Genomic DNA, 13,873 nt, shown 5'->3' with positions numbered 1-13,873 from the left:
GGCCAAACACAATATTTTTTACACAGGCCTGACCTATTTAAGCCAAAGTCTAGCCTAACCTAACCTATTTACATCCCTACTTAAGCTCATATAATCCAATAAATTAAAATTGTTGGATATAAGTCAAATCAACCGCCAAAATTAAAATTGTAATTTTAGCCAGGTGTAAAACACACACATATACACAGGGGGAAAGGACATCAAATGAGTTGGTCATCGTATTCGTGTCAACTCTCAAGAAAGAATAACAAGACAGTAATTTCTGATTCATAGCTACTCATTCAAACCCTAGCTAGTACCGATTTACAGGTCAAAGACAAGCCCTTGTACAAATTCTATAGAAGAGCTGAAAATTCTACATCCACTTTCTGATTAAGACTTTTACATTCGCTACAATGAGGAACATATCTTGGTTTTCAAGGAACTACAAGCATCTTATTAAATGAATTACAAAGCCTGTTAGAGTGTCATCCAATAAACCTGATGTATGTAGAGTCACCAAGGTGAGTTCCCAGCAGTTGTGTCATTTCCAGACGGTTCACCGGGTGAATTAAGCAAAAGCCCAAGCCTAGCTTTGTACCTATCGATACGTTGTGACCGTTCTTCCCTTAATCTACAAGCAGCATAGAACAGTAATTATAACATTGTTAATATATGATGTTTATTTCATCCTGAAGTAGGGTTTATCCTTAAAAAATTATGAGGCTGCATGCATGCTTTCCAAAACCATAAAAGTTTTTAAAATTTTCCACACTCAACCCAAAGGTTCAAACTAAGCATTCTAACAGAAAAATAAAATGGGAGTCATTGCTCTAATGCAGGATTGAAAATGAAGCACACAAAATATGCATATCCTTGAAAAACAATCTGTTTCAATATTTCAATTAAATATTATGACAAAAATAAGTTAACATAAGAGGCGTAATTCCAATTTACAAGATGTTTCGACATCATGCCATATGAAAGGCTATACAAGTCCAAATATAGATTGATTTAGAGAAAACAGAGAAGGGAACAAATTCACATAATTTCACAATGAAAAAACGCATATGCTTGAAGAAAATAAAAATATATTTCAATAGGATTTAAATTTGAACCAATATTAGCATAAATTTTTTTTGCACCATTATTCGATGATGTGTGAGCGCACATGATTAAAAGAGTTAAACTTCCTAGGTAGAAATTGTAACAGCCAAACTTGATGATAGTATAAAGAAGTTTCATACGTTAAAACCAATTCGATATTGCAACTAGGATTGTGATAAACAAGTGCACGGTATTGAAGCGCCAAATTTAAAGGATTCTAGTGCGAGTGAATAAATACTATAGGATCAATATCAAGTGGCAAGAAGTCCCTATAATGTATGTCATCAAAGGTAAAAGAGGAAATCATCACAAAGTTTACTTAATTGTGGCCTTTGTTGCTTCTTTTTTATAATGGAACTTAGAGAGATTCGCAATTAAAGAGAAGAAAAAGCAATATGTTGTATTTAATGCTTTGGCAATGAGAAAAACAAAGCTCCATACCGATGGAGTGATGAATTATTATTTTCAGAATTCAGAATTACATTCATGAGGTGTTCTCTTATATTTATGTACATAGAACTTACAAATAATGTATACAAATAGACACATTTACATAAATACAATAATGTTTATAAGGTGATAAATATGCAAAGTGCAGGAAATCCCATAAGAATAATATTCAAACTGCAGACATATTATAGAAATTGGAAAACCAAAGGCTTTTAGCAAATATTCGTCATATTTAAGTAATTAAAGTATTTCTTCAGTCTGGGTTTCCAGTTTCCTAGCAAAGTTCATATGCTATGAGTTTTAGTTATTACAAAAGCAACTAAATGGCATTGACTTTTATATCAATCAACATGGACCTTTTAAGATCTTGAGCCGAATTTTAAACTCAAGAATTAGAATGATTTACAATTGCTATAATTTGGATTCACAATTTCACGTAACCTGTATGGTTCATCGACAACCTTCAGTAGATAACAATATGTTACAACTTATAATGCACTATATGCAATGTTCTAACCAAAGCCATAAGTAGATGATGAATAAATAAACCAAAAGGTGAAAGGGAGGGTTAAAAAAACAAAACTTACCTTGCTCTAACCCTTTTGGCACGTTTAATATGTCTCATCAATAGATCTTCTGGTGATATTTCCTCAACAGGCTTCTCATTCTGGAATCAGAGATGAGTATAACTCAGCAAATTTGGATTAATAGGATCAAAGTCTTGACATGGAATTGAAGTGAAGGAACTCTAATTTCAACAGAAGCATTACTCAAAAAAAAAAAAATATGCATGAGCACTGCACTATCCTATAAAACTTACTCAACAACACAACTTGTGTCAAAGAAATGGCTATTTTCCATTAAAAAAAGATTTCACTTTCACAAATTAGTTGATTGCTTTATAATATAAGCAGTTAACCAGAAACCCAACCTCCTCCTGCTCATCTTCATCATTTTCATCTTCATTCTCATTTGACATATAACTAGCCTCCATAGATGGAGGCGATGGTTTGGGAAGTGCCTTCATTACATCTTTCTTCTGTGGCTGTCAAGTACAGTGAAGCACAAGACAATAAACAACACATCAGGAACAAAAAACAGACGCATATAAAATATTCATCCTCCAAAAGCAAGTTATTGATCATAACATCCTAATCCTTAAACTCTGTACTATGGGAAAATTGCAAAGGAACAAAGCATAATTGCCATATTATTTGTAGCCAATTTTGAGAAGACCAGTTGGAAGAAAATTATAGAGATAAACTTTCCAATAACATTGTTAAGAAAACACAAAGCAAATAGATCATCCCCAATAATCTTATGTTAGGCTTCCGAATAAAACCATGTATTTTTCCATTCTAAGAAAAGAAAAACTAAGAGACGAAAAAATGGGCATACATGCAATTAACATCATTTCCTCAAAGTTTTGAAGTAAATAACATCAAACTAGACACAGAGAAGAATGAATATTTAGTAAGTCATCATTGCATGCTTCTCAGAAGCAGATTCCAAATTCTTAAAAAGGAAGTACCAATATATAACTCAAACCTGGATTTCTTCATTTATACCATTTCTCAACCATGATCTACAAAGTGCATACAGAGAAGCATCCTTTGTTAATTGGACCTAAAAAATTGAAATATAGCATTATTACCACAACAAAAAGGAAAAATACCACCCAATAAAGCTAAGATTTTGGCTCAAGGTACTAACTCATAGTCATAACCAACAATACAGGAAAATTTTCCAACTAAAATCATTGCTCTATATTTTATTAAAAATTACTTATCCATTGGGCTTTATATTTAGTCACAAAACTGTTAAGGTTGTATATAATTGGGAAATTCTCTGTCTACAGAAATTAGGATTCTTAGACCCTTTATTACTAGTCCCATTGTAATGTTATTGTTAACTTGCACTCTAGTTTCAGCCCAGGCTAAAAAGTAAATTATTGATATCTTGGTCTAATATGCTCCCAATTCCTGCTTCTTTTTACCTGTCTGTCACTTTTCTCCTTAACTTGTCTTCTTCTTATCTTCTTCATCTCACTTCCCTAAGTTTTTGCAGAGTTATGCATCAATTTAACAAAACTCCTCTATTGAACATTACAAATTATTTTAAGAAACAATAAGTAGAATGAAATGAAATAAAAGTAATCCTTACATAGCTAGTTATCTTATCAAATTTCGATGAACAACGGAGGCAAATAGCAAATCATATTGAATCATATATATGTTATTAAATAATAAGGAAATGACAGACACATATGTTGAAATATGTGCGTCTCAATAGCACAATAGAGGCTCTATTATATAGATATAACAATAACATAACAATAATTTAACAATATGGGACTTCATCCCTCACAGTATTATCAATCTATTTATAATATTTCCAACACTTCCCCTCAAGCTAAAGCTAACTAAACTTTTAGACTTGTTGCAAATAAAACTTCAAAAATGAAAAATAACCACCAATATGATTTGGGAGAAAGACCAGGGCTAGAGTGCATATCTGGGACAAGGACCTATGGGTCCAGGCTACACATGGGACACAAACCAATGGGACTGATACGGCCCATATCCTAGGGTATACATGCGCAGCAGAAATAGGGCCTAAGCCCAAGCAAGTCCAGCTACTGAATCAGCTAGCTGAGAGTATGTTAGGGAAGGAAGGTTCTAGTACGGGTATGCAACTGAAAACTGTTGAGGAAGAGGCGGGAAAGTTAGCTGAATAAGAGGAGGGAATGAGAAGCATGAGGGATCATCTTGGATCTTGGCATTGGGCCGGAACTTGGGAGAGACTAGGGCCTCTCGAATTGCTCTAGAACTATCATTGTTATTGTCTATCATTGTTATCGTATCTTTTCCATTTCTGTAATTGTCTTTGTTAATTGTCTCTTCCTTTACTGTTATTGTAATTTCCATAGCAACATAATCTCTCTGTTATTGTAATAGTTGCACTGAACTTGTATCGATTTGTTCATTTCAATATACTGTTCTTGAGTGTCTCTGGAATTGTTTGGTTGATGATACAAGCCCAACTCAACAGGTATACTCACGTAGAAGGTCAAGGCCCAAATGGAACAGGCTGAGTCAGCAAGGAAGTCGTTAGAGGGAGGAGGTTCACACATGGTTTCAGTTGCTAAACAGAATACAATTAGTGGGTGAGTAAGAAAAGGTGGGATATAAAGGGATCACGTGGGAAAGGGAGGGATTGGATCTGGAATTGGATGGGAATTGGGAGAGACTAGAGCCTCTCGAATGCTCTAGAGTTATCATCGTTATTGTCTACTTGCTTTACTGTAATTTTCTTTTCGCTACTGTCATTGAAAGGTCTCATAGGAATACTTGTCTTTGTTATTGTAATTGTCCAGTAAACTTCTACTGCTGATTTGCATTAATATATTGTTTCTCGAGGTACTTTCATAACAGTTTTGTTGACCCCTATCAAGTTGGTATCAGAGCTATAGATGGTATCTACGTGAGAAATGGAGAACCGCTAAGAAACGATGGAGGAGAGTCATCAGGAGGTGTTAAGGAGACTGGGCACAACGGAGAAGGGCCAAACTGAAATTCTCCAGCTTGAGAATTTGGCTCAACGGGTGGCAGAATTGGTCACAACGGGAATTGAACGATGAGGGATCAGTGGACCGATGGGTTCAACGTCATAATCAGATGGAGAGGGGCCTGAGACGATTAGAGGTCCCCATTTTTTCCGGGCAAGACGCTTACAGTTGGCTAAACCGTGATGAAAGATACTTCGTTGTCAACGGTGTTGCTGAGGAAGACAAGCTACCAGCGGTGTTGGTTGTATTGGACAGCCTTGAATTGGTTCCAGAGGTGGGATATTAACACCACAAATGCCGATTGGGGAATGTTTCGACGAGATTTGATAAGCAGGTTCTAGCCAGAAGACGCCTTGGAGAACCCTCATAGATCCCTGTACAATCTTAAGCAAACTGGGTCAATGGTGGAGTTCAGAGTCGAATTTGAAAGAGTGGTGGGTGCATTGAGGTTCGAAGACAAAGAGTTGCTGAAAAGCGCTTGGCTCAATGGGATCAAGGCCAGCATCCGAGAAGAATTGTTGATGAACCCGACGTTAAGGCTGGCGGACATGATGAAAATGTCCTTGAAGATCGAAAGACCAAACTCAGCATTGATGGAAGAAGGGTGGGAAGTTGTGCGAACATCATCGTTTAGGCCCAAGGGTTGTCAGGTTTGCAAGCAGCGTTTAGGCCAAGGTGAAAAAATAGGCCCATTTCGACTGGAACTATCCAATCTGTTCCAAAAGGGGCCCAATCAGCCTATTCCAATGTGGCTTACCCTAATTCTAAATCGATCGAGGCGAGTAAAGGTAATAGGGTTGGATGTTGTATCTATTTGACTTAGCAGGGTTGGATGTTGTCCTCGGTTTAGATTGGCTTTCAAAATGGAAGTTGGCGCGTATGTGTCGATTATAGGGCCATCAACAGGTTGATAATTCCTAATAAGTTTCTCATGCCTTAATCGAGGAGTTGCTGGATAAGGTGGGGGACTCTCAGGTTTTCTCTAAGCTGGATTTGAAGTCCAGTTACCACCAAATCTGGATGAGGGAGGAAGACATTCCCAAGACGGCATTCCGTACTCGCGAAGGCCACATTATGAATACCTAGTCATGCCCTTTGGGTTGACCAACGCGCCATCTTCCTTTCATGCATTAATGAATGAGGTATTGTGTCCGTTCCTGCGAAAATTTGAGCTGGTTTTATTGGACGACATTCTGGTCTAAAATCAAGATAAAGGACAACATTTGGGGCATTTACGAAGGGTTTTGGAGGCGTTGAGAAATAACCAATTGAAGGCTAAACCAGAAGAAATGTAGTTTTGGGCTGGAATAGATCGAGTATTTAGGGCATGTGATTTCAGCAAAAGGGGTGATGGCAGACCCACAAAAGGTGCGGGCTATGGTTGACTGACTTGTCCTAAAAGCAATAAAGGGGCCGAGGAGGAGCAGAAATGGTGCTCTAAATTGTTTGGTTTTGACTTCGAAATACAGTATCAGCCGGGTAAAGAAAATGTGGTGGTGCACGCCCTGTCTAGGAGTAAGTCGTTTATGGCTTTGTCTTAAGTTCAACCTTCTTACTTAGCTGATTTGGAGCAAGAGGTGCAAGTTGATCCAAATCTTCGTTTGGTTGTACAGGATCTTCTGGTAAATCCGACAGCCCAACCAGGTTTCGAATTGAAAGGGGGTAGGTTGTTCTTTAAGGGATAGCTGGTCATTCCTAAGACGTCCAATTTAATTCCTAGCATCTTGAAGGAATTTCATAATTCATGTCTTGGCGATCACTCCAGTTATTTTCGCACCTTCAAAAGGATTGCTGGAGTCATGTCATGGGAGGGGATGAAAAGGGATATTCAGAGGTATGTGGCAGCCTGTTCTGTATGTCAGCAACACAAGGTGCAAAATCTCTCTCCTGCCGGACTAATCCAACTGTTGCCAATTCCTTCCACTGTTTGGGCTGACATCTCCATGGACTTTGTGGGGGGTTTACCCAAGTCTATGGGGAAAGATACTATAGTTGTAGTGGTGGACAGATTGTCCAAGTACGCACATTTTATTCCCCTTAGTCATCCGTTTTCAACTATTGACGTGGCAGAAGTATTTCTTAAGGAGGTGGTCAAATTACATGGGTTTCCCCAATCCATTGTCTCAGATCGGGATAAGGTGTTTCTTAGTTCATTTTGGGCTGCAGTATAACACAGCATATCATCCGCAGCCCAATGGCCAAACGGAGGTCGTGAATCAAAGCTTGGAGGTTTACCTACGCTGTTTGTGCAGTCCCAAACCGAAGACTTGGATGAGGTGGTTACACTGGGCTGAATTTTAGTACAACACCACATTTAAAGACTCTACATGTATGACTCCTTTTAAGGCTCTATATGGTTGTGACCCACCCCCATTAATTCGGGCAGATCAGTCCTCTTCACTCATTGATTAAAAAAACCGATGGCTTCAGGAGAGGGATGTGATCATTGTTGATCTCAAGCACAACCTGGTGTTAGCTTAGGACAGAATGAAAGCTCAAGCTAATAAACTCAGGAGGGACGTGGAATTTACTGTGGGGGATTTGGTGTACCTCCGTATGCAACCTTATAGGCTGAAATCTCTGACCAAACGGGTAAATGAGAAGTTAAGATCCCGTTTTTATAGCCCATATCCAATTTTAGAAAGGATTGGTGCTTCTACTTATAAATTGGCGTTACTGGATTCTTGCAAAATACATCCGATGTTCCATGCTTCTTTACTAAAAAAAGCCGTTGTTGTTCCAGCAATGGCACAGCCACTTCCCGACCAACTTACTGCAGAATGGGAACTTTGTGTGGAACCACAGGAGGTGGTGCAACGGAGACATCTATCAGAGGAGCTTTGGAGGTACTTGTCAAGTGGCGACACCTTCCGTCTTTCGAGAACACATGGGAGTAGTTCGCTGCTATGCAAAAGCAGTTTCCAACCTTTGACCTTGAGGACAAGGTCCTTAAATTGGGGGGGAGTATTGATACAGGCCCAACTCAGTAGGTATACTCATGTAGAAGGTTCAAGGCCCAAATGGAACAGGCGGAGTCAGCAAGGAAGTAGTTAGAGGGAGGAGGTTCACGCATGGTTTCAGTTGCTGAACAGAATACAGTTAGTGGGTGAGTAAGGAAAGGTGAGAGATATAAGGGGATCATGTGGGAAAGGGAAGGATCATCTTGGATCTAGAATTGGATGAGAATTGGGAGAGACTAGAGCCTCTCGAATGCTCTAGAGTTATCATCGTTAGTCTATTTGCTTTTTTTGTTAATGTCATTGTAAGGTCTCATAGGAATACATGTCTCTGTTATTGTAATTGTCCAGTAAACTTGAACTACTGAGTTGCATTAATATTTCTCAAGGTACTTTCATAACAGTATTGTTGATCTCTATCAAGGGCCCAACTACATTTGGGATAGGACTGACAAGCCAAGATGCAATTAGGACAACATCCGGTGCAAGACTGTAAGTGGAAAAAATTCCGACTAGACCATATTGCAACTGGGACAAAGACCAACATGGTCAAATCGCAATTGGGATAAATTTGTCCCCTCAATGAGATGCTAGCATTGAAAAAGAACCAAAAATCTCAACGAAAAATTTTTCAGGCAATGACAAATAGTAGCTGGCAGCCGAGACAGTTGCCAGAGGGTCAGCATGAGACATTGGAAACTGAAGTGACAACATGGTTTCTGGATGGATTTTATCACATGTGGCCAGTTCTTCCACCAGGACATTGAACAAAATTGCCTCTCATCAGCGGAGGCTCTATTAAATAATCTGACTATAAGAAATACAAAATAATAATTTAACAATGTGGGACTTCATCCCTCACATTATTATCAACCTATTTAAAACATTTCCAACATATGTAATGCATACAAGGCTAAATAATGAAACTAATGAAAGAACAGAGATATAGAAAAGAAGGAAAGAATCGTATGTGCCAAATACATGTAGATAGTAGAATATTATTTTACTTTGGTGGGAGTCCTTTGGGCTAATAATGAAACTTCCTTTGCTGCCACTAAGTTCTATTATATGCTTTTTACTTTTTAATGCTACACATAAGAAAACAGATTATTTAATTTTACAAAGAAGAAAAGAATGGAAGGCCATCAGCTTAATGGAGGCTTACGGTACATGGATCATACCCACTAAAAGTTTAAAAAGACAAGTTTAAAAAGACAAGTTTAACTTAAAAAAGAAATTAAAACAAGAAGTCAAAATAAGATTAGTAGACAGTAATATAGATATGGTTAGGCGTGACAAGGATATACAGTGCAAGAGATGAATAATTCAAACAAGCACTTGCAATCTATTGAGACTTCAGAGCCACAGGAGGTCATGACACGCACACAGAGAGGCAGAGCATAGTATAGTCGCAAATTAAATGTGGATGAAATCATTAAGAGCTCTACTGTAAGATATATTCAACTCAAAGGATGTGAAATAAGAGAATTTGGACTCACTTTTCTGTCTCTGATAATACAAAAATTATCATCTTTGCTTCTTTCCCTAAGAAACACATAAGAGATATCAATTCAACTCCATTACCAAAAGAAGAAAAATGCAAAACGCCAAAATGAATACAAATCACACATCATTCAAAAATCCACCTTGTATTTGTATCATTGCAGCCACTGATATCTGAAACCTTAGATCGAGGAGAAGCCTAAAAAAAAGGAAAGAAACACTTTAAAACACATTATAATATTCTCAATACATCAACCAACACCAAATGTAAGCTCAAAAGAAGCCAGTGATCCTGATGGCAAAAGAACAACATCAAGCCATCAACCACAACAAGATACACTTTCAAAGCACAATATTCCAGTAGGGTTCACCATTATATCAAAAGCCAATTTGTTCAATTATTTAAATTGGACAAGACTTAGAATCTCAGAACAAAAAGGACAAGGAAAAGTTATTAATTTATTTCCCATTTTACCCTTCACTGAAGAATGTCATGTTAACTAACAAATTTCACACCAAATGTCAGCTCAAAAAAAAAAAAAGCCAGTGATCCTGATGGGAAAGGACAACAACAACACACACCATAATTTGTTCTCCATCATATCAAAGCCAATTTGTTCAATTATTTAAATTGGACAAGATTTAGTATCTCACAACAAAAAGGACAAAAGAAAAATTATTTATTTTATTTTATTTTCATTTCATTTATAACCTTCACTGAACAATGCCATGTTAACTTAACACATTTCACACAACTCAAGATAATACTTTCAAAGCACAATATTCCAGTAGGACTCACCATAACATTAAAGCCAATTTGTTCAATTATTTAAATTGGACCAGATTTAGAATCTCAAAACAAAAAGGAAAAAGAAAAATTACTAATTTTTTTCCCATTTTACCCTTCACCGAACAATGTCATGTTAACTTAACACATTGCACACAATTCAAGATTCCAAACAAGGAAGAAGCTTCAAAGTTCAAACCTTTGGGGGTCCCTTAACGGGAGGGGGGGCAGCGGGACCCAGTGGAGAGTACTGCAAGGGTGCTGGTGGCCTTGTCACGTTCAAGGCATGATTGAGATAGTCCAACTGAATGCCGCCAACGCCTTGGGAATAGACAAGGGACGGCGGTGGGTACCCGGCGGCGTGATCGGCGGCAGGGAGGGGTCTGACTCCTCTGGCAAAGGAGCTTCCGCCGCGGTTGGTAGAGGCGAAAGGGTAGAGAAAGGGGTAAGATGGGTCATGGGGTATGGTTAAAGGAGGGTTTTGAGGACGAATGGGAAGGGTTTGTTGTTGTTGTTGTTGAGGTGATGGGTAATGGTGGAGTTGTTGCGGGTGAGGGAGTGAAGATATGGGTCTTGATGCGGCGGCTGTGGAGGTGGTTGCGGCGGCGGTGGCGGCGGGGGAGTCGAGGGGCATGGTGGTTTTTGAAGTAAGCTACTATGGTTCTTGAAGTTGTTTTGATTGTGATGTGTGTGTCTGTTTTTTTTTTTTTTCTTAGTTGAGAGAAAAAAATAAAATGGGAGGGAAAGGAATATATATATATATATAGAGAACAAAACAAAACAAAAGGCAAAAAATAATAACGGCTGGGTTTCAGTTTCGATGTGGACCCGTTGTAAGTAACGTATGTTTTGCAAAGCCTGGTTTAATACACGCGATGGACCGTTAGCGATCAGGGGCATTTGGATGGTTTTTTTTTTTCTTTTTTCAAAATTGTTTTTAAAAAAAAAAAATATTTCTTAAAAGTCTATTTAGATGTTTACTTTTAAAAAAAATATAAGTCATAAAAAAAGTAAAAAATATACTTTTTTTTAAGCTAAAAATTTTAGCTTTTAAAAAAATCAAAAATCAAAAATCAAATCTTTTTTAAAAATTTAAATAATGTTAGTTTTTGTAAAAATATACTTTTTTTTTAAGCCCATTCAAACGACCCTTTAATGTTTGTGCTTTTTTGGGTAAATAAATGTTTGTCTTTTTAAACACCTAGAATTGTTTCGATTATGGTATTTTATAGTGGGATAAACAATTATATGATAGAAATTACGGTGAAAAAAATAGAAGAATTTTTTATTTAAATATTAAATAAAAAACAATCATTTTAATTAAAATAACTATTCTTCCCCTAAAAACTTGAAAGCTTAAGTCTTTACACCCATTAATTTCAACGGCAATGCTTCAAATCCCACTTTGCAAAGCACGGGGCTTCGGCATTCAAGAACTAATGAAAATTAGTGGGAGGAGATGTCTAAAGTAGAAAGAGAAAAACAACATTCAAACATTCAAGCACGAAAACACAGTAGGGTTAATTTTGTCCGAAAAATCTTGTGATATGTTCCCACTGCCCAGGATTCTTAGAATGCTATCAAAAGTGTGGTATTCTTGGATGACATTTTGTTGGACAAGTGGCTTCAATACTCAAGAGGGGGTGAATTGAGTTTTACAAAATCTTTTCGCAAAGTACCTCCGTTGATATTTTAAAGACTCTTTCTTCAATAAAGTATTTTAATAAGGAAAAATCTAAGTGTAAGAGCAAGTGTAGTTATCAACAAAATAAGCAAGCGAATATATAAAGACAATCTAAAATGCAATTTCAATACTTAAATAAAGAGTTTAAAGTTAGAGAAATTGCAAACTAGATGTATCCTGGTTCGGTCACCACCACCGTGACCTACGTCCAGACTGAAGCCGCCCGATCAATTCTTTTCACTAACTATCAAGCTTGAGGGTGCTTGACAAACCACTACAACCTTTCAAGACTTCGGGCTCTTGATGCCTAACAAATTTTCACTCCAAATTTTTTTAAGAATTTGGTGACCTTTCAAGTGTATAGGGTTCACTCCCCTAACTACTCAAGAAATCAAAGGAACGTGTTTATTAATAGCTAAGTACTCTCAAAGTACAAATAACACAAGTTGAAGAATAATGGTATATGACACTCTCACAAGAATAAAGCTCAAATAGAATTTATGATCAAGAAGACAAGAATAATGCAAATAGGATGAGAATTAATGAGTAATAATGATCAAGAAGTGTGTCCGATCAATGTGAACAATAGTCTCTATTTATAGAGGGCCCTCATGGCCTTTTTTACACTAATTTTTGCAAACTAGCCATTTTATAGCCATTATTTTGTCTTCTGCACAGTAGGGAATCGATTACTATTGAGTGGGTAATCGATTACCAACCTGTTGAAAGGTTGGATTTCGCCCTAAAATGATTTTCTCTTGATTCACATTAGTTTCAAATATTGTTTAAACATTTTATGATCATTGAAAACTATATTTTCATGCTAGGAATGTATTTGAATGTCAAACGATGATTTAATGCATGTATTTCAAAAAATACTTTGAGCTTCGTTCACGTAAGGAATCAATTACCTTTTCGAATGAACCTAAGTCCTATACTATATTACTTGGAGATTGCTTGGACTTAGAGACTTCTCTTGAAGCTTGAGTCTTGATCTTGTTTAGACTTCTTTTTTATGGTTGCACCTTGAAGCTTTCTTTCCATGCTTGTTTGTTATCATCAAAATCATTGAACCTTTGCATTGGTTCCACAATCTCCCCCTTTTTGATGATGACAAACTCAAATTGAGAAAATGATTAGTATAGCATATATTTAGACAAATATAGTATTGAAACTCCCCCTTAATATATGATTGATATACAAGGTGAAAATCTAGGTGTCATGTAATTCTTCCTTTTATATTTAAATTTTATTCTCCCATTTTTACCTTAATATATGCCTATGATTTTCTCAATTTACGTATCTTTCTCCCCCTTTAGCAACATCAAAAAGCATAAGTGGATAAATAGAAACCGTAAAACAATCCATGCAAGAAGCAAGAAGGAAAGCGTAATAATCCATCAAAGGGCATAATAGTTCACAATCTAATCAACCATAGTCCATAAAGCTAAAGTCCTAGAGAAGCAAAATATCCAAAGTAGCATAGCAAAAGAGAAGCATAATATGAGTCCAAAAGCATAGAAAATAGAGATCAGGGACTAAAAGTCATCAGAGTCAGGTGGAGGCGATGGTGGTAGAGATGGAAGAGGAGGAATGTGAAGATGATCCTCAATACGCTTCAGACGTAACTCCATATTAGCATGCCTGGAGTTTACAGAAGCAAAGCCCGACTCCACAGTAGTGTTTAATCGATTAAGAGAAGTGAGAATAGAAGCCAAGGTATGATCTGCTGAGGAGGAGGAGTCAGCATGAGGATCAGCAGCCGGAGGATCATGTGGAGGATCGTCCTCAGCAATATCAGCAGGGGTTGCACCGGCTTCAGGAGTAGCAGTTGCTTT

General features: G+C 37.2%; 1 protein-coding gene across 1 annotated transcript; it reads right to left on the bottom strand.

Moving 5' to 3' along the window:
* Nucleotides 1–279: 279 nt before the first annotated feature.
* LOC133303424 (uncharacterized) lies at nt 280–11,041 on the bottom strand. The gene is made up of 7 exons (XM_061503337.1): nt 10,551–11,041; nt 9,708–9,763; nt 9,561–9,606; nt 3,085–3,162; nt 2,468–2,581; nt 2,124–2,203; nt 280–613 (listed from the first exon to the last, which is right to left on the bottom strand). The coding sequence occupies exons 1-7, from the start codon at nt 10,983–10,985 to the stop codon at nt 496–498; spliced, it is 927 nt and encodes a 308-aa protein (XP_061359321.1). The 5' UTR covers nt 10,986–11,041; the 3' UTR covers nt 280–495.
* Nucleotides 11,042–13,873: the final 2,832 nt, after the last annotated feature.

The sequence above is a fragment of the Gastrolobium bilobum genome, unplaced genomic scaffold (assembly GCF_033153095.1).
Source record: "Gastrolobium bilobum isolate Gb01-03AN ecotype WA unplaced genomic scaffold, APGP_CSIRO_Gbil_v1 utg13475, whole genome shotgun sequence".
NCBI classification, from domain to species: Eukaryota; Viridiplantae; Streptophyta; class Magnoliopsida; order Fabales; family Fabaceae; genus Gastrolobium; species Gastrolobium bilobum.
The sequence above is the reverse complement of the archived record's forward strand: the minus strand, read 5'-3'. Positions and strand labels throughout refer to the sequence as shown.

Bases quoted from the DNA above. Each gene is read 5' to 3' on its own strand.
- LOC133303424 (XM_061503337.1), bottom strand. From the start codon at position 10,985: ATGCCCCTCGACTCCCCCGCCGCCACCGCCGCCGCAACCACCTCCACA. The intron at 3,163-9,560 runs GTGAGTCCAAAT...TCAATTTTTTAG, and splicing joins GTATTATCAGAGACAGAAAA to GTCCAATTAACAAAGGATGC. The intron at 2,582-3,084 runs GTTTGAGTTATA...TGTACTTGACAG, and splicing joins GTATAAATGAAGAAATCCAG to CCACAGAAGAAAGATGTAAT.